This window comes from Rhinatrema bivittatum, chromosome 17, assembly GCF_901001135.1.
Source record: "Rhinatrema bivittatum chromosome 17, aRhiBiv1.1, whole genome shotgun sequence".
In the NCBI taxonomy this organism is placed as follows: domain Eukaryota; kingdom Metazoa; phylum Chordata; class Amphibia; order Gymnophiona; family Rhinatrematidae; genus Rhinatrema; species Rhinatrema bivittatum.
In genome coordinates, this window is record NC_042631.1 from 20,448,908 (window position 1) to 20,474,510 (window position 25,603).

General features: G+C 48.0%; 1 protein-coding gene across 1 annotated transcript in view; it reads left to right on the forward strand.

Moving 5' to 3' along the window:
• Nucleotides 1-21,754, forward strand: part of EIF4G2 (eukaryotic translation initiation factor 4 gamma 2) — a gene marked incomplete at its 5' end in the record, with an annotated part of 48,642 nt that extends 26,888 nt beyond the window's left edge. The window contains 7 exons of the mRNA XM_029583088.1: nucleotides 2,529-2,630; nucleotides 2,727-2,942; nucleotides 4,175-4,433; nucleotides 8,729-8,933; nucleotides 17,839-18,047; nucleotides 20,423-20,544; nucleotides 20,926-21,754. Coding sequence (XP_029438948.1) covers nucleotides 2,529-2,630; nucleotides 2,727-2,942; nucleotides 4,175-4,433; nucleotides 8,729-8,933; nucleotides 17,839-18,047; nucleotides 20,423-20,544; nucleotides 20,926-20,991 — 1,179 coding nt within the window. The remainder of the gene's footprint in view (nucleotides 1-2,528; nucleotides 2,631-2,726; nucleotides 2,943-4,174; nucleotides 4,434-8,728; nucleotides 8,934-17,838; nucleotides 18,048-20,422; nucleotides 20,545-20,925) is intronic.
• Nucleotides 21,755-25,603: the final 3,849 nt, after the last annotated feature.

The window sequence follows — 25,603 nt, forward strand, 5'->3', positions numbered from 1 at the left end:
AATATTTCTCTGTCTCCAGCAGAGAGGTGCAAAACCTGCGTCTGGAAAATAGGCAAAAAAAAAGTCTGGTTTTCTTCAGGAGCTTGAACGTTTCCCCAGCCTCCCAGGGGGTAGTTAGGGTCCAGGCGGACCATCCCTCCTGGTACTTAAGTCAAAAGGGCTAAGGGTTGGGGACCCTTTCTCAGCACAGAATTCCTTACTAGCCGGATAGGGTTGATACGGGAGTCCCGGCTCACTCACACTGCACAGACGATGAGAGCCTGCTGCCACAGGGCAGTTTCTGATTTTGCTTCCTTACGAAGTTTGTGGTTTGGGGTGTTTGTTTTTTTTTTAAAGCAAGCAGGGAAAGATTGTGTTGAGTTTGTGGCTCTGCTCATACCCTTGGTGATTCGAGCGGCTTCCCTGTCCTTCCAGCGGCTTTGTTTTCATTCCTGCTCCGCTGAATTCCTCACCATTCCTCGTGGCACAGCCTTGTAAGTCTTGTGCAGATGCGTGTGCCTCTCTCGCACCGGCCTATGTCCTCCATGCCTCCCGGGGGTGGGAAGGAGAGAAATTGAGCGGGCACCGGGAACCTGGTAGGCTCTCTCTGGTGTGGCAGCCTCCCGTTGACACCTTTCCCGTTTAGTGTGGGAAGGGAGGCCATTTTGGCTGCTTTCAGGTCTCCCATGCGTGCCACGGTGGGGGGGGGGGAATTGGAGGCAGATTGCTCATAGCCCACCTGGGTCGGATAGGGGTGAACCTGAGGCGGCTTCAGATTCCTCCTCCTCCTCTGCCAAATTTGTATTGCTGATGCATAAGGCCTTTAGGGCCCGGAGGTCAGCCAGGAGGCATGTCGACAAGGGGGTCCCAGCTAGGGCGGCAGAGGCCCAGGGCCTCAAAAACCTTTGCAATCTTCCCCGTCTCTACCTGTGGCAGGCGGCTCCTCAGACGACTCACGTCAAGAGGACTCGCAGATCTAGGACACTCTAGGCTGACCTTGATGTGGGGGATCATGGCCCGGACACAGTGTCATTGCAGGGGCCTCTGGTTGAAGGTGGTGATCCAAAGTTAGTCTATTCCACAGAGAGGAGCTGGCCTTTCTTATACCCACGGTTCTGGCAGAGCTGGGTATTGACACCCCTCTGGAAAGCACAGAGTTGGGACCAATGGATCCAGTTATGGTGGGCCTTAGAGGTCCTACCAGATCTTTCCCGTTTCACAAGTCTCTGACTTTCCCGGGAGTGGGATACACCTGATATGGGATTTTTAATGAAAGATTGCAAGAAAAACCAAGTGGCCACCTTACAAATGTGCCTTGGAGCAACTGCTGTAGACTTCCTACGAGAGCTCAGGCTTCCTCCAGGGTCTCTGGAACCTGTAGGCCCTTCAGCAGATATGTTGAACAGATTCTTTTTGATCCAGCTGGATGACGATAATTTTGAAGCTACTGCTCCCTTGCAAGGTCTGCTGAGCATCTGTTTTCTGAAAGGAATTGATCACCTTTAAATATCTGAGGAGCCTTGAAGAAGCAGAGAACTAGCCTTACCTAGACATTCCCCTCTTGGGCATGCTGAAAGAAATTGCCTGGCTTAAATGGAGAGGTGAAATAACCTTGGCTAAGAAGGATGACAGTGGAGGAAAACTGCCTTCCATTTGACTGCCTTTCTATTCTCTGTTTGGGAGTAGAGAGGAGCTGTGGTTGGAAGACTTCCTACTGTTCAAGGATTTTCATAGGAGTGTTTTCCTCTCCAATCCTTCGACATACTGGCAAGTACCTAGCCCTGCACCATGCCTAGTGCAGTGAGGTCACTGAAAAGATTTTGATTTTCTGTCTCCATCTCTTAGCAGGATACTAAACACCCACCTGCCTGGACTGGTCTAGCAGATTCAAGGAAAGGAAATTAACAGGCAAGACTACATTGCTCCATGTTTCACAACAATGGTGGTGCTCTTTGCCCTTGTTATATTTAGCAGAAATACAATCTTAAATGCATCTACTACAGTTATTTTATAAACTGAACTTTTGAAGTGTTCAAAGAATTTGGTTCTCACCATCTGGCAAAAAAAAGCTTTTTTTTTTTTTTTTGTGCAAACTTAATTTTCCCTTAAATGCTAAGCTTTTGACTAATTGTACTGTTTAGCCTTTTTTTCATCTGGCTGTTTCCTCCTGCTGCTTACAACTCAATCGTAGCCAGAACTAGAATCTGGCTCCATGAGCCTTCATTTGCAACAATCTTCAAGCTACTTTTATTTTGCCATTTTATGTCCTCTCCCAACTTACTTTGTCAGGTCATTGCAGTGATAGTTCTTGGCTAGGGGGCCCTGCACATGTTATCCTAAATCCTACCCACTGGGTGTCACCATTGTAAAATACCTCCCACAGCATTCCTAGACAACCTGGAGAGCAGCAGAGGAAGGCTAGGAATTGAACCCAGGTCCCGCCACATGGCATGGTGGCATACAGCACAGGCCAGCCTCTGGGCTTAGTGGCAGTCAGTCCTGTAGGTTAGGATGAGAGAGTGATGAACTTTTTCTTCCCCTCTCCAAAGCCTCAGCTTGGTCTCAAAACAAATCCACCACCTATCCAGGAGAAACCTGCAAAGAACAGCAAAAAGCCTGCACCTTCTAAGGAAGAACTAATTAAGCTAACTGTAAGTAATTAGTCTTTGCCCTTTAAAAAAAAAAAAAAAAAATTTGATGTAATATGTGCATTATGTTGGAAACTGAACTAATTTCTAAATTTTCAGGATGCTTTTGTAACAGACTACTTGAACAATGGAAATGCAAACGATGCTGTCAACAGTGTGAGGGAAATGAGAGCTCCAAAGCATTATATTCCAGAGATGCTGAGTAAAATAATACTTCATTCATTAGACCGATCAGATGAAGATAAAGAAAAGGCCAGTTCGTTGATTGGGGTGCTTCGGCAGGAGGGAATAGCTACTAGCGACAACTTCATGCAGGTAGTGTTGTATCTTGTTCCTGTCTCCCCGATCCTATCCCCTCCCCCAATTCCAACTGACCTCAGACTGAAATTTTAGCTTAAAGGTAATTGGCACTGGCTGATCCCACCCCCAACTATAGTTAAAAGCACAAAAAAAACCCCCACATCTCTATTCCATAGTTCAATTTAAGAGGTTTAAGGCCAAACAAACAATTATCTATTTAATAGTTCAAAAATGACAAGAATTTCAACCTAGTTTTGGGATTTGTTCTAAAGTACAAGTAATAGGGAAATTTAGCTTACATGGACAGTGACAATCTCCACTTGAGTGTCCATGCTTACATTTTATCACTGAAACCACATACAGTAAGCAATGTGGTAATTATATGGGCATGACCCCTAGACTTATGTCTGGTGGATAATTCGTGTGGGTCTTTTTTTTTTTTCCCCAGTTTCATGCCCATTTTTGTTTTGACTTTAAGATTTGTTTTCTATTTTTTGGAGGGAAAAATATAATTATTCAGATTAGAATATAGCACTTAGCTGGGGCTAGAGATTGAGGAGATGGTGTTCACAGCCTTTAGTTTGGGATGGGGTGGCGAGAGAGAGCCATGGTCATTGCATAAGGATAACGTCTAGAGGCTAGATATGACCTGTGATTTTATATGGTTCTGGAGGGAGCCCTGGTGCATGTCACTTGGCTTGAGGACTCTGCCATGACCAGAATTAGGGGTGTGGCAGAAACCCCAGGTATGAAAGCTCTGCGCCAGGCTTTATAATGCTGGTTGTAATTGAGCTGGAGGCTCAAAGAAACGGGGGGAAACTTAAGTCGGGGGGAGGGGAAAGCACTCTTCTGAACAGAAATGGTTTCTAGTTCAGTCCAAAGTTTATTTCACCGTAGATAATATACCTAATAGAATTGCTCAGATCTGAATGCTAATGCAGTAGTAAAATCTTTGGGTTCTAGTTTTAGCTGAACTATTGCTAAATATTTTTCATCTGGGAGGGACTGAATTTGATCCAGCATTAATTTCATTGAGCAAACCTAAGATGTCCTTGCATCTAAAAGGACAAAACCTGTGCTTGTTGCATTCTTGCTTTGGTGCTTTAGTATGTTTAAAAAAAAAAAAAAATTTTTACCAGAGAAACCCTGTTACTGAGAGAAATGTTATGGTTTCTCAAACAGTGGGTGCACTTTTATATTAAGACTTATCTGCATGCCACTGATTTGAAATCCCTATTTTCTTTAAGGCTTTCCTGAATGTACTGGATCAGTGCCCTAAACTGGAGGTGGACATACCACTGGTGAAATCCTACTTAGCACAGTTTGCAGCCCGTGCCATAATTGCAGAGTTGGTGAGCATTTCTGAGCTGGCACAACCACTTGAGAGCGGCACCCATTTCCCCCTTTTCTTACTCTGCCTCCAGCAGTTGGCCAAATTAAAAGATCGTGAATGGTTGACAGAACTTTTTCAGCAGAGCAAAGTTAATATGCAGAAGATGCTACCAGGTATGAGAATCTGACTCTAGCTTTTTTGGCTTTTAAAATTTTCCCAGACAGTTGGGTTAGTTGTTAGGATCTCTTCTGGTTGTTAGTTGAAAGAGGGATGTAGACCTGAAATGCATTTACTTAAAGCGCATGTCATATTGGTGGAAATAACTGTGGTAGAATGTAGTATTGCGGCTGTGTTCAGCTATGCCAGTGGATGGAACAGGTGAATATCTCCTAGTCCTTTTGGGTAAAAAGTTATCAGAGTTGGGAGATATATTAGCGTTGAAGGTTTGTAGTAAGTGTATTACTGTAGAATCCATTCAGATATGCAAAACTAACTCATCTGGAAGGGTATTAATACCATATTTCCTAATGTGTAGCAGATGGACTCTGGACCAATGGGTATAGTGTGCTCCTGATAGATTGAAATCTGACTCGGTCTCCAACTGCTGACATCAGCCTACATATACCCTTGCAGGAAGTGCAGCTCTTCAGTATTTCTCAGTCTCCATAGCAGTTTGGGACTCTGCACACGCTTGCACAGTGTTAGAAATTCCAAACCAAAGAAGAAAATCTTACCTCTACAGATGAGCCCCGCTCTCCTGCAGTGATATCTAAGGGTCCCTCCCCCAGTTGAGAATTCCTGAGGTGATTTCCAAGATCCCTTAGAGGTAAGCCTCTGTCCAGTAGCCGGTTCCCGGCGTGGACTTAGCCCCCAGGAATGGAAGTGGCTGAGAGGCAGCGGGTGCAATACAGAGTGCGGCGGTGAAGGTATATTCCCTCTCCCCCCACAGCCGGAGACTGGGAAGCACTGAGACAAGGTAAGGTAGAAAACTTAGTCTCCGGTCTGCGAGGCTCGGCTAGCCACACAGATCGTCCATCCAGTGTCTGTTAAATTGGGTTGAGCAGCCCCATCCGGGCTAGACCCCAATCCGATGTGAGGGTCCTTCCCCCCCCCCCCCCCCCCCCTTGACCACCGTATTGTCAGCACGACTGAGCTGTGCGCACAAAATCCTTATGCACACAGCGGCGCGCACATCCCTGCTAAACGCACAAATAGCAGCCTGCACGCACACACATTGTCCACGCACCCGGAGCACACTGCATGGAACATAAACCAATGCTGCAGGCATTGGAAACCACACTAACAAAACCACTCAGCCTAAAGGCAATAACCTCGGTGCCCAAGCACCAACAAAATACTGGTCACTATTTTATCGTTCCCAAGAAAGAGGGAATGTTCCGGCCCATCCTAGACAGCAAGACCATCAGCCGCTACCTGAGTACTGCACTTCCGCATGGAAATCCTACGCTCTGTCTTAAGGGCAGTACAACCAGGAGAATTCCTGACTTCTCTGGATCTGTCAGAAGCCTGTCTCCACATCCCGGCCTATCACAACCATCAGTGCTGGCTACGCTTGGCGATACTGGACCATCACCAGTTCCGGGCGCTACCCTTCGGACTAGCTACTACCTCTCGGACGTTCACCGTGACCACCAGAGTCAAGAATGTACTGCAGAATCTTGGGTTGGGTTGTCAACACAACCAAGAACTGCCTGCAGCCCTCCCAATTGCTAGAGTACCTGGGAGTCCGCTTCGACACCATACAAGACAAGGTAGTCCTTCCCCCTGCAAGGAGGAGGAAATTGATGAGCCAGTTGCGAAAACTGTTGAACTGTGCTTGCCCCAAGGTATGGGACTACACCCAGAAGTCTGCCCATGGGCAAGGGACCACATGCGACCACTACAACGCTACCTAGGGTCACGATGGGCCTGATGTCCCAGAAGTACTCAGTTTGCCTTCAGCTACCAGCAGAGGTTCAGAGCCAGCTCCAGTGATGGCTACAAGAAGACCATCGGAGCAAGGGAGTAAGACTATCCCCACTGATCCACGCCTTACCACAGATGTGAGCCTGCGAGGGTGGTGATCCCACTGCCAGGAACTGACAGCCCAGGGGCAATGGGACAAGAGTCGGGATGGAACATAAACAGACTAGAAGCCTGAGCAATCAGACTAGCCGGCCTACGATTCAGTCACAAACTCTGGGGTGAATCTGTCAGTCATGTCAGACAACGCCACGACAGTTGACTACATCAACCGCCAGGGAGGAACCAGAAGCCAACAGGTTTCCCTGAAAATAGAATCCCTAATGGCGTGGGCGGAAGCAAATCTACAAGGGATCTCAGCAGCCCACATCGTGGGAGAAGACAACCTCACTGCGAATTACCTAATCAGAGAGCATCTAAACCCAGGGGAATGGATGCTGTCTAACACAGCCTTCCAGTTGATAGTAAACAGCTGGGGAACCCTAGCCATGGATCTTCTGGCAACCCGGTTCAACGCCCAAGTTCCCAAGTTCTTCAGCCACAGACGAGATCCACAATCCCAGGGAATCAATGCCCTCGTCCAGACCTGGCCACAGGAAGACCTGTACGCTTTCCCCCATGGCCACTACTGAGTGAAATCATCCGCAAGATAGAACACCACAGGGGACCAGTACTTCTATTGGCCTTGGACTGGCCAAGAAGGCCATGGTATGCAAACATGCGAAGACTTCTGGCGGGGGAGCCTCTGTGTCTACCTCAACACAGGGACCTGCTCCAGCAAGGACAGATCCTCCATGAAGACCCAACTCTATTCTCTCCTATGGTCTGGCCGTTGAGAGGACTCGCCTGAAGAAGAGCGGATACTCTGGGGCAGCTATTGACACCTTGCTCTGAGCACGCACGTTTTCCATGTGTCTAACTTATATATGAATATGGAGAATATTCGAAGCCTGGCGTGAAGAACGCATCATCCTTCTGCAGACAGTCAAAATTCCCATGGTCCTGGAATTCCTGCAGGATGGCTTGAAGGGGTTGTCCCTCAACTCCAAGATTCAGGTGGCCATGCTGGCCTCCTTCAGTCTAAGTTTCCCGCTTCCGAAGAGGGGTCAAGCAAACCTGACCACCACTAAAGGGGCCAGGGCCCCTATGGAATCTCAATCTAGTATTTGGCTTCCTAGTGGAAGCTTCCTTCAGACCAACACGCGGTCTGTCACTACGTCTCCTAACCATTGAAGACTGCATTCCTAGTGACAATACGTTCAGCCCATTGCATCTCCGAGCTTCAAGCACTAACCAGTAGGGAACTGTTCCTTTAGATCCACACCGGGATCCAGCTCTGTACTGTACCCCCCCTTCCCTCCGAAGGTGGTTTCTCATTTCCATCTAAACCAAATCATCTCGCTGCCATCTCCAGACGAACATAAGGACTCTGAAGACTCACGCCTTCTTCGCCATCTTAACGTTGGCAGACTCCGTCAGATACCTGGACAGATTGGAATCCATACGAAAGACGGACCACCTGTCTGTCCTTCACAACGGGAAAGAAACAAGGGGAAGCGGCCTCGCAAGCAACTACTGCCCTCTGGATCAAAGAAGTAATCAAGGCTGCCTACGCCTCTACAAGTCAAGGCCCATTCCACAAGGGTCCAGGCGTGTCCTGGGCAGAAACTAGGATGCTGTCACCCGCCGAGATCTGCAGGGCGGCAACATGGTCCTCTATTCTCACCTTCTCAAGGTTCTATCACCTGGATGTTAAGGCCTGGAAGGACACAGCATTTGCAAGAGCAACACTAAATGGGCCACGGGCAGCCTCCCACCCGGTTCGGGAATAGACTCAGGACCAATGAAATGTACAAAAGCTATCTGCTACATGCTAGGAAATGGAGAAATTAGTTACCTGATAATTTCGTTTTCCTTAGTGTAGACAGATGGACTCAGCATGCTGCCCACGGCTGCTCCAAAATCCGGAAACCTCGGGTGACAATCCCCGAGAGCAAGACAAGCACGGGTAAGCCAGAGTTTACTCCTAGTTTGACACCCATAGTTGCCGGGTGTCAGCGTCTTTTGGTTGAGTGCACTGGAGGTCTCCATTTGGAAATCAGTTCAACCAGTCCAAGTTGAAGAGCAGAGCTGCCTGCAGGGGTATATGTACTAGGGCTGACATCTGATTGAAATCTGACTCCATCTCCCAACTGCTATCAGGAGCACACTATACCCATTCGTTCTGAGTCAATCTGTCTACACTAAAGAAAACGAAATTATCAGGTAAGTAATTTCTCCATTATGTAACAGTTTTGTCTATACAGCATTTTAGTATTGGCACCCTAACATATGCCCATTTTGCAGTTTCTGTAGTTGCCTCCCAAATTAACTGTACCAAAGAATACAAAATTGGCCCCATGAGTTGCATTAAGATCTGTTTCTGTATTTTCATCTAGTTTAGAAATTGTTTTGTACATAGAGTATTTGAATTTTTTCCCCTCAGAAATTGACCACAATAAGGATCGTATGTTGGAGATTCTGGAAGGGAAAGGACTTAGTTTCTTATTTCCGCTTATGAAATTGGAGAAGGAACTGCTGAAACAAATAATCTTAGATCCAGCCCCTCAAACCATCTATAAGTGGATTAAAGATAACATTTCACCTAAGCTCCATGTAGATAAAGGATTTGTGAATATTTTGATGACAAGGTGAGACATTTGTAAGCAACCTTAAGTGCTTGAATTTGGGGAATTTAAAAATTAGTATGTCATAAACTGTTGTTTTGCACAGATTCTAGTACTTGGCTATTTTCTCTCTAAATTCAGTTAATGTTTTTGGGCTGGTCTAGTGGCTTGTCCAGGTCTTCTGCATGGCATGTGCAGCATGGTCATTGACTACAAGGGCCAGCTTGGCTGGCAGTGCTGTAGAGATGGGGCTCACAATTCATGAGGTTGAAGAGTCATCTCCTTGCACAGCCATGGTACTCTGGCCATGTCAAGTTTCAGAAGGAGCTTGTGGTCTGTGGCCCCTGGCCAGTAGCTCATAGCTGGGATAGACAAGCTATAAAATAGGGGCTGAATACTGGTTAGTGGGTATGCTTGACACTGAAGCCCAATAGATGTCCAATCCTGAACATACACAGATCAGGCCAGAAAAATGGGTTGTGTATCCCTACCAGCAGGTGGAGTCAGAACAATTAGAACTTTGGGCACTGCTCCATAACGAGTGCCACCTGCAGTCCCTCAGTATTTTCTGACTCCAGCAGGTGGTAGGGTGCATCTCCTGCAGTCTTAGTTTTTTTTTTTCAGGGTAGTTAGGAAACTTATTTTATTTTTCCTTCTCGTTTTGCTTCCTGAGGTGTTAGGCACCTTCATGGGCCATCCTTCAATGGAAGCCGGCCATCCAGGGGGTTAGACACCCCTGACTGACTGTGTTTTGCCCGCTCCGTCCTGGGGTGTACAGGCCGGGGGCTCCTGGTCTTCCTACCCCCGAAGCTGCTCTCTCAACCCCTGTTAGTGCAGGCTTCAGTAGTTTGTTTATTTTTGGTTTTTATATACCGGAAGTTCCTGTATAAAATACATATCACTCCGGTTCACAGGTAACAGAGATAACTATCGCCAGGATGGCGGTTTACATGGAACATGTAAAGTTTAGTTGTTTAAAGTTTAAAAAAAAAAAAAGTCTCTTCAGTCTGAGGTAAGGAGTTGGCACCAGGGGAGCCTGCTGTGCAGCAGACTGTGGGGACAGCTTTGAGCCGTCGCAGTTTCGTTTCCATCCTCTCCCGGGGCTCCGGGTTGATAGTGAAGGTAGGCAGTGTGTGTACCATGTCCAGGCCACGTTTTCAGTACCCAGGTGGCTGAACAGCTCGGTTCCTCGCGGAGGCCTTGGTTTTTTTCTATTTTTTCCTGCGCTGCCAGCAGCACTGGCGCGGCTGCAGGTCTCGGGCCTATTTTTTTCTTCCCTCAGCTGCTCTGACCGCGTGGCTACGTGGCCTGGCATGGCACCACGAAAACTGGCTATCTGCCGCTCCTGTGGGGCGCGCGGGCAGAATTTGAACTCTGCGTCGTTGTGCCCAGACTGCTCCGGTTTGGAAGGCCCGTTGGGGTGGCATCTCCCCCCGCGGGGGGGGGGGTGACTCGCGAGACTCTGAGCAAGAAGAGGATTCCCCCCTCCCGCTTTGGTTCCCATGGCAGTAGATCCGATGTTGGAGACTGGGGAATGAGCCCCACAGGACCCCCCCCCAGATGGGGAGGTAGACGGAGATTTTTCCCCAGAGTTTATCTTGTTGATGCATCAGGCCTTTTTGGCACGTAGACAGACTTTCTTAGAGACCCAGGCGTGCTGGGGATCCCGCTGAGCCCTCTCTGAAGCAGGGATGTCCTGCAGCCACCTAGCAGCGCCTGGTGGTCCGCTCTCGTCCTGGGGAGGATGGTCGCGGGGATCCCCATGACTTTTGGGGCAGGGGCGGCGCCAGTTCAGAGTCTGGGGGTCAGATCTGCACAGCTACCGGGTGCAGATCCGGATCAGGATTCTGGTCCAGTGGACACGGATGATCCTGATGGGGATGACCTCCCTCCGGTGGAGGGTGATGATCCTACTGTTGTCCATCTGCTTAAGCAAGATGAGCTTTGTCCGCTTATTCCCCAGGTACTGGATGTCCTCTGTCTTAAGGTTACTCAAGAGGATTCCGATAATGAAGGGGACCATCAACAGCTTTTCCACTGCCTAAAAGTCCGAAAGTTGGGGACTTGCGAGTAGGATACTCCAGATGCGGGCTTAAAGGTGGGTAGCGCGATGGGAAAGCTCTACCCGCTGTCGTCAGGTGCTGGACCTGCTGAAGATTCCGTAAGTGGACGTCTCGGCGGTCACAAAGAAGACCACGATACCCGTGGCGGGATCTGCTGCCTTAAAGGACATGCAGGACTGAAAGCTGGAATCCAGTTGAAGTGGGTTTTTGAAGTGGCCGCTTTGAGCCTTCGAGCAGCAGTCTGCGCTAGTCTTATGCAACAAGCGTGCCTGTGCTGGGTCCAAGAGGCGAGTACTAATGTGGCGGATGCAGACGGTGGAGCGTTGTAGCTGGCCCGTTGGAAGCCAGAATTGCGTATGGAGCAGATGCGCTATACGACCTCGTTTGGACCTCGGCTCTGTCCATGGTGTCCGTGGTGGCAGCTCGTCGCCTTCTCTGGTTACGGAATTGGGCAGCGGACCTCTCCTCAAAATCCCAACTTTCCCGGATCAGTCCAGACAGTGGGTTGAGCCTCCTGTCCAGCAGAGGGAGACAGAGAAACTGAAAAGGTATCCTGTATCAGGACAGTGCTCACCCTGCATCCCTTCAGTATTTGTCTCCCAGAAGAGGCAGGTAGTTGAACCTGCGCTTCCCTAGCTTTCTCTGTTTTCCACATTGTAGGTTGCCAGAGGATAGAAGAGCGACCAAGAAAGGTTTTTCCCCCCTCGGGCTCATTTTCGGGACTTTCGCCATTTTCGATCTGGCAGATATTCCGCTCCGGCGGGTCCTAAGTCGACACCGGGTCGCCAACAGTCCTTTCGCGGTGGCCGCCGCTCCGGGCCCTCCTGGACACCTCGGGGCGGGTAACAGTTAACCTGCCCAATGAAGCCACGAGCACACATTCAGTCGTAGAAGCTGTCTGAGGCAAATTATCTAGCTTTTACGCGGAATGGGCAAGAATAACCTCGGATCGCTGGATCTTGGAGGTAATCGGGGATGGTTACGCCCTGGAGTTTGCGCGTCCAGTCCAGGAAGTGTTCATGGAGTCCCGTGTGCTCTCTCACGCCAAATGCGAGGCGGTACAGGATACCCTGCAGCAGCTGCTCGACCTCAGCCATTGTTCCTGTGCCAGAAGCACAGCAGGGACGGGAACAGTACTCAATTTACTTCTTGGTCCAAAAAAAAAAGGAGGGCACTTTGTCCCATCCTCGATCTGCAGAAACTCAACCATTGTCTCAGGGTCCCTCGTTTTTGTATGGAAACCCTACGGACTGTGATGGTGGTGGTTCGAAAGGGAGAGTGTCCAGCATCTCTGGATCTCACGGAGGTGTATCTTCATATTCTGATCCAGATGAATCAGTGGTTCCTGCGCTTCAAGGTCTTGGGTCAGCACTTCCAGTTTCGAGCCCTTTCGTTTGGCCTCGCCACAGCTCCTCGGACTTTCACCAAGGTTATGGTGGTGGTAGCGGCTTTCCTTCGCAAGGAGGGTATTCTGGTCCATCCTTACCTGGACGACTTCTTGATTCGCGCCAAGTCTCAGGAGGATTGCGTACGGTCCGTCCACACGGTGATAGTCGCCTTACAGTCACTCAGTTGGGTCATCAGTGTGCGGAAAAGTCATTTGGAACCCACCCAGAAGCTGATTTACTTGGGAGCGCGATTCGATACATTACAAGGCAAGGTGTTTCTGGCGGAGGATAGTCTGCGGAAGTTGCAAGAACAGATTCACGCGCTCCTGTGGAGCGAGCAGCCCAGTGTGGCATCTGCAAGTCCTGGGCTCCATGGCTTCCACCTTGGATTTGGTGCTCTGAGCGTTTGCTCACTTGTGACAGTTACAACGTGCGCTATTGTCGCGCTGGAGTCCGGAGTTGGAACAGTTCCATCTCCCAATGCCGCTATTTCCCCGAGGCCAGACTCAGTCTGCTGTGGTGGCTATCCCGCGACAATCTGGAACGGGGAGTGGACTTGGATCCTCCGGATTGGATAATAATCTCCACCGTTGCCAGTCTGTTCACCTGGGGAGCAGTGTGTGTGCAGAAAGAACCGCCCAAGAGCTCTGGTCTGACAGAGGGGTCCTGGTCCATCATTCAGCTCGACGAGAGCCGTACGGCTGACCTTACAGGCATTTCTCCCCTGGATACAGAACGGCATGGTTCGCGTGTTCTCAGACAATGCAACGACGGTAGCTTATATCAACCGCCAAGGAGGCACAAGAAGTCCCGTGGTTGTGTTCGAGGCACGCCTCCTGTTCACCTTGGTGGAGCACCATCTCCAGGGAATTGTAGCTTCTCACGTTGCGGGAGTGGAGAACGTGCAGGCCGATTTTATTTATTTATTTATTTTCTCAGCAGACAACAGCTCGATCCCGGGGAATGGGAACTCTCGTGACGCGTAGAACCTCATTTGCGCCCGGTGGGGTGTGCCGCAGTTGGATCTGATGGCAACCAGGGCGAACACTAAGACGGACAGATTTTTCAGCCGTCAGAGAGAGCAGGGCTCGGTGGGTTTGAAGAGTTATTCCAAGCAGGTTATTTCCACACTCCTACAGGCTTGCCATCCAGCCACATCTATGGCTTATGTTCGCGTTTAGAAGCTGTTTAAGGCATGGTGTCTTCAATGCTCCTGCAACCTGATGGTGGACATCATCCGGGTGCTTGAATTTTTGCAGCAAGGACTCGCTAGGGGGTTAGCGTTTAATTCCCTTCGGGTTCAGATGGCAGTGTTGGGCGCCTTGCGGAGTCGGTTGAATGGTGTCTCTAGCTGTCCATCTGGATATTGCTCACTTTCTCAAAGGAGTTAAACATCTGCGTCCGCCTGTCCGGCCTTTATGTCCCGATTGGAGTTTGAATCTAGCTCTCTGGGCGCTGTGCAAAGCCCCCTTTGAGCCTCTGCGCAGGGCTTTGTTGAAGGATCTGATTTTAAAAACAGTGTTTTTGGTGGCTATTTGCTCGGCCCGCCGGATTTCAGAATTTCTGGCATTGTCGTGCCGCGATCCCTTTCTTTGGATTTGACGATAGAATTTCCCTGCGCACGGTTCCCTCTTTCCTTCCGAAAGTGGTTTCGGCCTTCCATGTCAATCAGGCGGTGGATCTTCCCAGTTTTCCGCACTGGGCTCAGGATTCCTCTCATGGCAGGGACCTTCATCTATTGGATGTCCGTATTTGCTGCGCTACCTGGAGGATACGAATAATTTCCAACGTTCGGATCGCTTGTTTCTCCTGTTTTGGGTGGCACAAACTGGGTGACAAGGCGTCTTAAGGCGACCATCTCTCCTTGGATTAAGGAAGCCATCGGCTCCGCCTACATTTCCCGAGGGCATCAAGTTCCGTTGGAACTCAGAGCACATTCAACCAGGGCACAAGCGACCTCTTGGGTGGAATGTCAACTCCTGTCGCCTCGATTTGTAGGGTGGTAGTGTGGGTTGTCTTTACACACTTTCACTAAACATTATCACTTGGACGTTAAAGCTGATGATGAATCGTCCTTTGAGAGTGTATTGCGTGCGGGTCTTTCAGGTTCCCGCCCAGTGTAGGGTGGCTTGGGTACATCCCACTTTTCTGGACTGATCTGGGTATGTTCAGGAAAGGAAAATTTAGTTCTTACCTGCTCATTTTCGTTCCTGTAATACCAGAGGCCCACCCTTTTCTTCAAAAAAGGTTTGGATAAGTTCTTGGAGGAGAAGTCCATTAACGGCTATTAATCAAGTTTACTTAGGGAATAGCCACTGCTATTAATTGCATCAGTAGCATAGGATCTTCTTAGTGTTTGGGTAATTGCCAGGTACTTGTGGCCTGGTTTGGCCTCTGTTGGAAACAGGATGCTGGGCTTGATGGACCCTTGGTCTGACCCAGCATGGCAATTTCTTATGTTCAGATACCGAAAGACTGCATTGCCTTAAGATTTGCTGTTTTGTGTTTTTAATTACGGAGCTCCGTGTTGAGTTACTCTGGAGCAGTTTCTGAGGCCACAGGTTGTCGTTTTTTTGTTTGGGTTTCAACCTTGGCCGCTAGTTAGTTCTGTTAGTGTGGGCTTGAGTACAGGCCAATACTGAGGGACTGCAGGTGGCACTCTCGTTATGGAGCAGTGCCCAAAGTTCTAATTGTTCTCTGACTCCACCTGCTGGTAGGGATACACAACCCACTTTTCTGGACTGATCTGTGGTATTACAGGAATGAAAATTAGCAGGTAAGAACCAATTTTCATTTCTGATTGATCTCAAAAGAACCCAGAGTAAGAAGAAAAATAGCAAATAGTATTAAGTTCTTTCTAAACTTACATGACTACATGTAGTGACAGGTAAAACTGCATGTTTTTCTGTTGCCAAGCAGGGCAGAATTAGCCATGTTACATGGGTAATGACATCAAACAGCATCGAATGAAAACTTAGTTCTTAGAGCTTTTGCTGTACTGAGCATATGCAGGAATTCCCTTGTGGATATTGCTTCAGGAGCCCTTTAGACTTTTTTTTTTTTTTGTCTGCACGGATGTGAACCCTATCTGTTTCTTTGATTATATATTTCAATTTCTTAAATTATTTTTTTCCATTAAGAACTGTTGCCTTGCTGCCTTGGGTGCTTGAATTTTTGCAGCAAGGACTCGCTAGGGGGTTAGCGTTTAACCCCCAAACAGCATTTTTTAAGTGCTTACAAAAAAATCAGGCTCCAAGAAGACTGCCCTCAGTGGCTCTATTCTTTATACCCAGACCAGTCCAGACATATGGATTTTTCTCCCCTACCAGCAGATAATAGAACACAAGCTTTACTGTACTGTAGGTACTTAACATGCTGTGCCACCTGCAGTCTCTCAGTATGCTGTCTCCAGCAGATGGTAGGGGTGTCCATCCTATAATCTGACTGCCTTGGAAGAAATTGCCCCCAGGATGTTAGATCCTCTGGGCTGCCATCCTGATGGGGTTGAGCAGGGGGCTCTGTGGTCCTTGGCTGGCTCATGGCTGTGCAGTAAGGAGGGTCTGACAGCCAGTAGTTGTAGCTCTGTCATTTCTCTGGAAAGGGGTTTCTTCCTGGTCTCTCACGGAAGACCAACAAAAAAGGAAGTTTTCTTTTCTGTATTTTGAGCTTTCAGGGTTTTATCCCTTTTAAGAAGCTCAGAAGAAAAACATTTGGAGGATTTCAGCAAGGGAGTGTGGTGGCAGTCCTGCCTTGGGTACGGGTTCAGGGGAATGGTGTGCGGTGCCTGGGAGAGCAGGTCGATGTGTGACTCGGTGTGATGCTGGAGGCATGGTAACTTCCTCAGAGCAGGAAGTGCTGTGCTGCATGTGTAAACTGTCGGGTAAAGATTTTCGTCTTAGGCTTGTGTGGGGCTTGCGCTGACGTGGATCAGGACTGTTTAGGAAATTGAAGTAGGGAAAGCAGCCTCACAGAAATCGCAGCTACTTTTGAAGTTAGACTGTTAGGCAGCCTGGTAGGGTGTGACAGTGGCCATTTTGAATTCTACAGTTCATGGAGGTATGGGAGAGGCCTACTCTGATCCTCCAGTTCTTTCCCTAAGGGCTGGGAAAACCACAGTTCATTAGCCTAATGCAGGGAGAGCCTCTGGATTTCAAGACTTGGGGGCGGGAGGAATCTGAGGAACTTACTCCCCTGAGTTGGTGGCTTTACTGCATAAACCTTTTTTTTCCTAATTAGACCTTGCAAGACTTGAAGATTGGGCATCCAAATGGCAGATGAAATTTAATGTGGACAAGTGCAAGGTGTTGCATATAGGGAAAAACAATCGTTGCTGTAGTTACACGATGTTAGGTTCCATATTAGGAGCTACCACCCAGGAAAAAGATCTAGGCATCATAGTAAATAATACTTTAAAATCGTCGGCTCAGTGTGCTGCAGCAGTCAAAAAAGCAAACAGAATGTTAGGAATTATTAGGAAGGGAACATTGAATAAAACGGAAAATGTCATAATGCCTCTGTATCACTCCATGGTGAGACCGCACCTTGAATACTGTGTACAATTCTGGTCGCCGCATCTCAAAAAAGATATAGTTGCGATGGAGAAGGTACAGAGAAGGGCAACCAAAATGATAAAGGGGATGGAACAGCTCCCCTATGAGGAAAGGCTGGAGAGGTTAGGGCTGTTCAGCTTGGAGAAGAGAAGGCTGAGGGGGGATATGATAGAGGTCTTCAAGATCATGAGAGGTCTTGAACGAGTAGATGTGACTCGGTTATTTTCACTTTCGAATAATAGAAGGACTAGGGGGCATTCCATGAAGTTAGCAAGTAGCACATTTAAGACTAATTGGAGAAAATTCTTTTTCACTCAACGCACAATAAAGCTCTGGAATTTGTTGCCAGAAGATGTGGTTAGTGCAGTTAGTGTAGCTGGGTTCACAAACAGTTTTGCATAGACTGTTATGTTTCTCCATGGTGGGGATCTGGGTTGCTTTTTCAGTAAATGCTCAGCTTGGGACTCTTCTTCCCCCCCCCCCCCCCCCCCCTAAAATACCATGGCTAATTTAGCCTGATTGTCAACAGAGAAAGCAAGTTGGCTTACTGTAAACAGTGGTCGGTGTAGACAGCAGGATGCATTAGCCATGCTAAATACCTGCCAGCCTCCCTGGAGTCTGCTTTCTAGCTAAAGTTCTAAAAACCAACCGATGGGCTCAAAGGCAATGCCTGCATGGGAAATGCCCTCACATGCTCGGAGCAAAATCTGTGAGTTAAGAGGTTAGCTTAACAGTCTACGGAGAACAGTTTACAGTAAACCATCTTGCTTTCTAGCAGAGTAACTGGCCACTTAAAAATCTTGGCCTCTTGCTTGAAACTAAATGTTTATGGTGGTTGGTCCCACTTCAGGTGGTAAAAAAACAAAACACTGATGGCCAATTTTTCACTGTTACAACTTAATTTCCAAATAACGTTTCTATTCTGCAGCTTTTTACAGTATATTTCTAATGAGGTATGCCCATCTGAAGAAAGTGATCTTTCAGCTGCCCCTTCCAAAGAGCAGCTAGAACAGGAGAAACAGCTGCTTCTCTCCTTTAAGCCAGTAATGCAGAAGTTCCTACATGACCATGTTGATCTACAAGTCAGTGCTCTGTATGCACTTCAGGTGCACTGCCACAACAAGAACTTTCCAAAAGGTGAGCATGGAGGCTAATGGAAACACTTTCTGTTTTTTAACTGATTTGTGTGGGGCAGAGAATACAATGGATTAATTCTAAAATCAAATTTCTGTTCAACTGTCAGTGTTGCTGTTGTAACTTACACAGGGTTTCCCAAACCTGTCCCAGTGACCCCATGAGGATGATGCACAAGAAACTTGTATTCACTAGACAGTGTTTCTCAACCAGTGTGTCGCCAAGCACCGGCTGGTGTGTCGCATGCTCCCGGTCTCTCCCGCTGCTCTTTCTTCCCTGCTGCCGTTGCCGCCGGGCTATCAGCACGTTCAAGCCCAGTGGGAACGACAGCAGTGCTAAAAAGCTGTGGTGCGCGGGAAGAAGAAAGAGCTGTGCCGCGTGATAAAGTAGCAGCGGCGGCTGCAGCATCGGCCCCGAGCAATAGAAGCAGCTGGTAATCTGGAAAGGAGACAGCAGCATGAGCCTCCCGTGGTCGATGGAATTCTTCCTTCTTGGCCTGCGGGGGCTGGAGGAGGAGGCTGCTGCAGCTACCATTTGTGCTCAGGAGAGAGTGAGTGAGAGAGAGAAGCAGCCAGCCAGCGTGTGAGAGAATGTGTGTGTGTGATTGAGAGCCTGTGTGTAAGTGAGAAAATGTATTTGATCGAGAGCATGTGTGTGATTGAGAGAAACTGGTCAGAGAGATGATGTATGTGTATATGTGAGAGACAATGAAAGTGACTGCTCAAGGAGATGACTGTGTGTGTGTGAGAAGTCGGGGATGTGACTGGTGTGTGTGTGTGAGAGAAAAAGCATGGAAGTGAGAAATCTGGGTATGTGAGAAAGCATGGGAGTAAGAAGCCTGGTGTTGTGGGGGTGTATGTGAAAGAAAGCATGGGAGTGAGAAGCCTGATTATGTGAGAGAGAGCATGGGAGTGGGAAGCCTGTGTGTGTGCATGTATGAGAGAGAGACTGGTTGATAAGGTGACTGGTGTGTGTGTGAATGTGAGAGAGAGAATGTGATTCAGGGAATGAGAAGCCTGTGCATGTGGAGAGAACAAGCATGGGAGTGAGAGACTGGTGAGTGTGTGTGAGAGAGTGATTGAGAGTGAGAAGCCCATATATGTAAGTGGAACACGGGAGTGGGAAGCCTGTGTGTGTGTGTGTATGGGCATGAGAGAAACTGTTCAGGAAGGTGACTGTGTTTGTCAGACTGTTTGGGAGATGATTGGTGTGTGAGAGACAGAAACTGGTCATGGGGGCATGACTGATATGGTGTGTGTGTGTGTGTGTGAGAGACATGGGCCCTAAGAAAGAGGACCATGAGTATAGAGCTTAGCCACTACTGCTGCTTCTGGTGTGTGCTACAGCCTGCATGGAAGAAGAGTAGGAGAGCTGCTGGAGGGGGTAAGTAAAGGTGGCTTTTTAAGTTTATTTTTCTTGATTGACTGCCATTTTAATTATTTAATATTATGTGATGTCTGCTTTTTTTGAAATATTTTATTGGTGTTTGGAGACTTTTTAATAGTTTTTTATGAGTTTTTAATTGTTGGATGTTATTCTGTTCATAGTTGTTGTGAAACATTAATTGTAAAACTATACTAATAAGCAGAATAACTTCTGTGTGGGGATCTATAGCTGCTTGCTAGTTCTGTTTTCCTAATAAGAGGTGTATTGGTTTTTAGGACCTGATTTAATATTTGTAGTGTTGCCTTTTCATAGATAGGGTTGCTCCTGTTTGAGTGTATTCCATAATACAGGTGTAACTGTGTGCGGATTAGTTTATGTGCATTACTACAGATCCTGGGAGTATGTTAGGTCTGTTCTGTGTCTGTTACTGAGATATTTTACTAGCATGTAAGCGTTTGTATCAGTCTTATTTGTTGTGTTTTCTCAAGAGGACATGCATTGGTGGTAAACTGCTGTCTTTTTTTCATAAGTAAGGCTATTGAGCCTGGAAGTAGAAGGAGTTTGAGTTGGTGTTACTGAGATGACACCAGAATATCTTTTTTGTAGGGTGAGTTGTATGGGGAATGTCATAATTCTGCTTTACATCCATTATTGTGGGTCAGGGGGGTTCCCGTGGATGCAAACTGTACGTTTACATCTAGCCCTGTGACGATCATGGGTCAGTGTGTCACGCATATGAGAACCATCTGTCAGGTGTGTCCCGACAGAAAAAAGGTTGAGAACCACTGCACTAGAGAACCCAATATATGCATATTCATTGTGCTTAGCTTGAAATCCAACTGGAAATGGGGTCAGCGGGACAGGTTTGGGAAGCCTTGTTTTTAAAAATAGCCTTAGTCTTCCTTATTTTACTGACCTAGAACAGTTTCTTTGTAGGAGATTATAACTTGTTTTCCTAAACATGATCTTGCTCTTGCTTTCTTTCAACGTAGGCATGTTACTGCGCTTCTTTGTTCATTTCTATGATATGGAAATTATTGAAGAAGAAGCCTTCTTGGCTTGGAAGGAGGACATTACCCAAGAGTTTCCAGGGAAGGGAAAAGCTTTATTCCAGGTGAACGTCTAGACCTCCTTAGTTTTAAATATTACATGTGTTTGATCTTTTGGAGACATACCCACCTTTGATTCGGGTAACTGATATCATCAAGAAGTTAGATGTGCATTAGCATTTTTATATAACACATTTCCTTCCTGTTAGTCTCACTGGTTTCCTAATGTATAGGAACAATTTTGAAATGTCCAGGGAACTGTTGCACAGATTCTGAGCTTCTCCTTTTTTTGGTGGTAGTTTACACTTCGTGTGTGTGTGTGTGTGTGTGTGTGTGTGTGTGTGAGTGCCGTTTTATTACTGCCTTTTTGGTTTCATGACGCTGGAATAGAGAAGGTGGGCGGTTCGTTCTTGATCCTCTGAATTAACAGTGAGCTTTCTTCACAGGTGAACCAGTGGCTTACCTGGCTGGAGACTGCAGAAGAAGAAGAGTCTGAGGAAGAAGCTGACTAAAGAACCAGCCAAAGCCTTAAGTTGTGCAGACATACTGTTGCTATGATGTAACTGCATTTGACCTAACCACTGCGAAAATTCATTCCGCTGTAACTTTCGCAATATTTAAAGCAGAAGCATGTCAATAGGATTTTTCTTCTGCATAAGGGTTTTTTTTAGTGTAATGTCTTAATCATAGTCTACCATCAAATATTTTAGCGTATCCTTAATGTTTAGATAACAGTGTATTAGCAGCATGCAATAATTACATCATAAGTTCTCAAGCAGAGGCAGTCCATTGCAAGAACCACCTCTGTTGCCGGTTACCATAGGCTGTTTTAAGTTAGAAAACTGAATAGCAACACTGAATACTGTAGAAATGCACTTTGCTCAGTGTAATACTTGAGTTGTCGCAATATTTGATTATCCATTTGGTTGTTACAGAGAAACTTTAACTGTAATCGATGGTTGTTGCCGTAATAGTATATTGCCTGTATTTCTACCTCTAGTAATGGGCTTTATGTGCTAGATTTTAATATCCTTGAGCCTGGGCAAGTGCACAAGTCTTTAAAAATAAAAATGGTTTACTTGCACAAAAACTGATCAGTTTTGAGAGATGAAAGATGCCCTTGGAAGTGGTTTTGTGGGTGTGAAACAAAATAGTGAGAAATTGAATTAGTCCCTCTATTATAGTATTGAAATTAAGTCTACTTTAATTTATCAAGTCATGTTCATGCCCTGATTTTATATACTTGTATCTATCAATAAACATTGTGATACTTGATTTGTGTCTTGTTTTCCAGCCGTTGCATCCTCATGGAATAGCATTAGAGAGTGGCCAACTTTAAAAGATTTTGCTGTATTTCAAAATGACCTTGTAACCAAATTTGGTTACATAAGCATCTATGCCAACCCTGCCCATCCCAAACAAGTGGGTTATGTCCCCCACTGCCAGAAGATGGTGACCAAAAAAAAAAAAAGTTAATCTGATTTCATACCACCTATAAGGGCTCTGGAGCTGCCTTTAACTCTTCAGTATTTCATGGTCTTCAGCAGATAGTGCAGACATGCGGACTGACACTACAGCTATAGACCACTCTAGGTTCAGGTACCCAGTAGAACGTATGCTGAGGCTTTGAGTGATGGTCCTGGTGGGGTGGATTCTCTTCCCCCCACCCCTTTGGGAGATGACTTGGGGGGGGGGGGGGGGGGTCTGTTTTCATACTGATGGATCAAGCATCAGCTGGTCCTGGATGACTTTGTTCTCTTGCTGGGTCTGGCAGCAGAGCTTTCCCTGTACATACCCAGATCAGTCCAGACAGCTGGGTTTTGCCTTCCTTCCGGCAGATGGACAGAGAAACTTGTAAAGCACCCGCTCTTAACCTGGTGTGCTGCCTACATCTCAGTATTTCTCTGTCTCCAGCAGATGGAGGTGGTGCAAAGCCTGCGGTCTGCACTTTTGGTTGGGATGTAGACAGTTCTTTAAAAAAAAAAAAATTTAGTGTGGCTAAGTACCAGGAAAGTTGAAAAAAAAAATTCAGATCAAGCAGAGAAGCCTCCCAGGGATTCAGCAGGTCTCAGTGGGATTATCCCCCCTGGTTGTAGGCATTTAGGAGCTGGTGTTGGTGATCCTGCGAGGCTCCTTTGACAGTAAGGCAAGGGGGGGGATTTACCAGTAGTCCGGTCCCCCCCCCACCCCCCACCATAGACCTGGTCAGATTGAAGCAAAAAGAAAGGAACCTTTCTAGTCTTTTGGTTTCAGGCTGCTGTGCATTTTTGGCTTTCACAGTTAGTTCTGGGGGTAGTAGGGAAAGGCGCTTTCCTGTGGGAGCATGGGATTTGCAGAGTGCATGTTTCTGTAGGCTGCTGGTGCAGCTCATGCACCATTTTCTACTCCTTTTCTCCCCCCTTCCCCTTACCCAGCCCTTCAATGCCATGACTGCCTAGATGTACTGCCTGCAGGGAGCCAGACTTGTGGCTCTGGGGAAGCACCTCTGAGGTGCTGCCTCGCTCTCTCAAGAGACAGACTTTCGAACAGCTGGGCCGATCCATTCCTGCTGAGTGTGGGAACGGAGGCCATTTTGAATACTTTTGCAGAGGCTCAGGCAAGAGCCTTGGGGGGAGGGGATCTCTCTCCTGTCCCCGGCAGCCCTGAGGACTGGCAGGAGTGGTCCAGGGAGGGCTCAGATGGCGATCACGATCCCCTGCCGGGGGGGGGGGGGGGGGTGCTGAAGCCTTTTCACTGGAGTTAGGCTTTGTGCATTAAAAGCACATTCTGGCCACCCAGGCTCATCAACAGAGGGCTTCGGTGCAGGAGTGACCTGAGGGGCCCCTAAGCAAGGTCCAGAGGAGTCGAGGCCCAGGGCTCTTTGCGTGTTAAGCTGCGCAACTCTTCCCTTCCGGGGGTGGGCACCCTGGTACCTGACGCAGAGGGTGCTGGTCCATCTGATGCCTTGGTAACTCCTACATCCCTTTCAAGGCGATCTAGAGGGTGACTCCAACAAGGCATCTCCCTTGGAGGGGGGTGATCTGAGAGTGGTTCACCTTTTTCACAAAGAGGAATTGGACCCTCTCATCCAGTGGGTCCTGGCAGAGCTCTGGGTGGACCTCTCATGAAGTGCTGCCCCAGGGTTCGGTAGATCTGGTCCTCGTGGGACTGAAGGGTCCATCTAGGACTCTTCCTCTTCACCCCATACTCCAGCAGTTAATGACACAGGAGTGGGACATCCCTGAGGCAGGCCTCAAGAGTGGGGAGAAATTTGTAGCCGTTGCCTGAAGAGGTCTTAGAACTCCTGCGGTTTCCCAAGGTGGATGCTTCAGTATCAGCAGTCACTAAAAGGATACCAGTGGCTGGAGCAGCGGCACTGAAGGACCTTCAGGATAGAAAGCTTGAAGTTCTGCTGAAGAGGATTTTTGAGGTTTCCACCCTGGGAATTCAGGCAGCTGTATGCAGTAACTTTATGCTCCAAGCGAGCTTATGCTGAGTCCAACAGTTAACTTCTCAAGAGCTTCCGCCTCAAGAGACGGCAGGCAGAGCATCTGGAGGCTGCGGTGGCATGGACGCCTCATGACCTCCTACAGACTTCCTCTAGGACGATGGCATCTGCAGTCTCAGCCAGGAGACTCCTCTGGTTACACAATTAGGCTGCTGATGCTTCTTCTAAGGCCCAGTTGAGCTATTTGCCTTTCAAGGGAAAATTCCTATTTCGAGAGGATTTGAAGCAACTGATCAAGATCCTGGGTGGAAACAAGGTGCACCGGCTTCCAGAGGACAGACCCAGACCCTCTCGGGGGTTTACTGCTTCTCGTGCTCTTCCGGGGCCAAAGGAGGTTCCGTCAGAGTAGGGCACCAGTGGTGCCCCAGCATCAGCCCCAGGGCAGGGCTCAACCATGGTCTCATTCCTTTTGCGGCCACTGGCCTGCCAGAGAGGGGGTCTGGTCCACTCAATGAGATAGTTGGCCCATTCCTCGGTTCCCGGGTAGGAGACGGCTGTCCAGCTTTCCCAAGGAATGGGTCAAGATAACCTTCATCCATTGACTTCTAGAGGTGATGAGACACGGCTACGTGTTGGAATTTGCTCAGCTCATCCAAGACCTCTTTCTATTCTCCCCTTGCGGATCCCACACAAAGGGGCGCTCGGTACAACAGACTTGACCTGCTGTTGGCCCTGGGGGCCATAGTACCAGTCCCTCCAGTGGAGTGCGCAAAGGGACTCTCTTCCATTTTTCATCTTTCCCAAGAAGGAGGGGTATCTTCGGCCGATTCTAGACTTAAAGAATGTGAACAAAGCCCTCAGGATTCCAGATGGAGACCTTGTGCTCTGTCATAGTGGCGGTCCGCAGGGGCGAGTTTTTGGCTTCTCTGCATTTGACAGAGGCGTATCTGCACATAGCCATTCACAGGGATCACCAGAGGTTCCTTCGATTCAAGATCCTCAGCAACCATTTCCAGTTTTGTGCCCTGCCATTCGGTTTGGTAACGGTGCCTCGCACTTTCACCAAGGTCATGGTAGTAGTCTCAGCAGCTCTTCGGAAAGGAGTGCTAGTCCACCCGTATCTGGACGACTGGCTCATCTGGGTGAAGTCAAAAGTACTTTGCGAGGCAGCGATCAGCAGGATTGTAGGTCTCCTAGAGTCTCTGGGATGGGTGGTCAATCAGGCGAAGAGCAATCTTCATCTGTCCCAGATTCTGGACTTATTGGGAGCCCACTTCGATACCCAGGTGGGGAAGGTATTCCTCCAAGCGGATCGGATCTCCAAGTTGATGCAGCAAATCCGCCGGCTGTCGTCTCTTCCTCTGCCCAAGGTATGGGATTACTTGCAGCTCCTTGGTTCCATGGCCTCAACTCTGGAGTTGGTCCTTTAGGTGTTTGCTCATGAATCTGTAACAGAGAGCATTGCTTTCTCGTTGGGGTCTGAGTTCCAAATCCCTTTACCACTCGGTCCGCAAGATCTGGTCTTGGCTGGTTCCAGAACATCTGAGTCACGGAGTCTTAATCTCTAGATTCCCCAGTGGGTGGTAGTCACCACGGATGCCAGTCTCTCTTGTTGGGGGGCCATTTGCCAATCCCGGGCAGTCCAAGGTCTCTGGATACCAGAGGAGAGCCAATGGTCCATCAATCACCTTGAGACT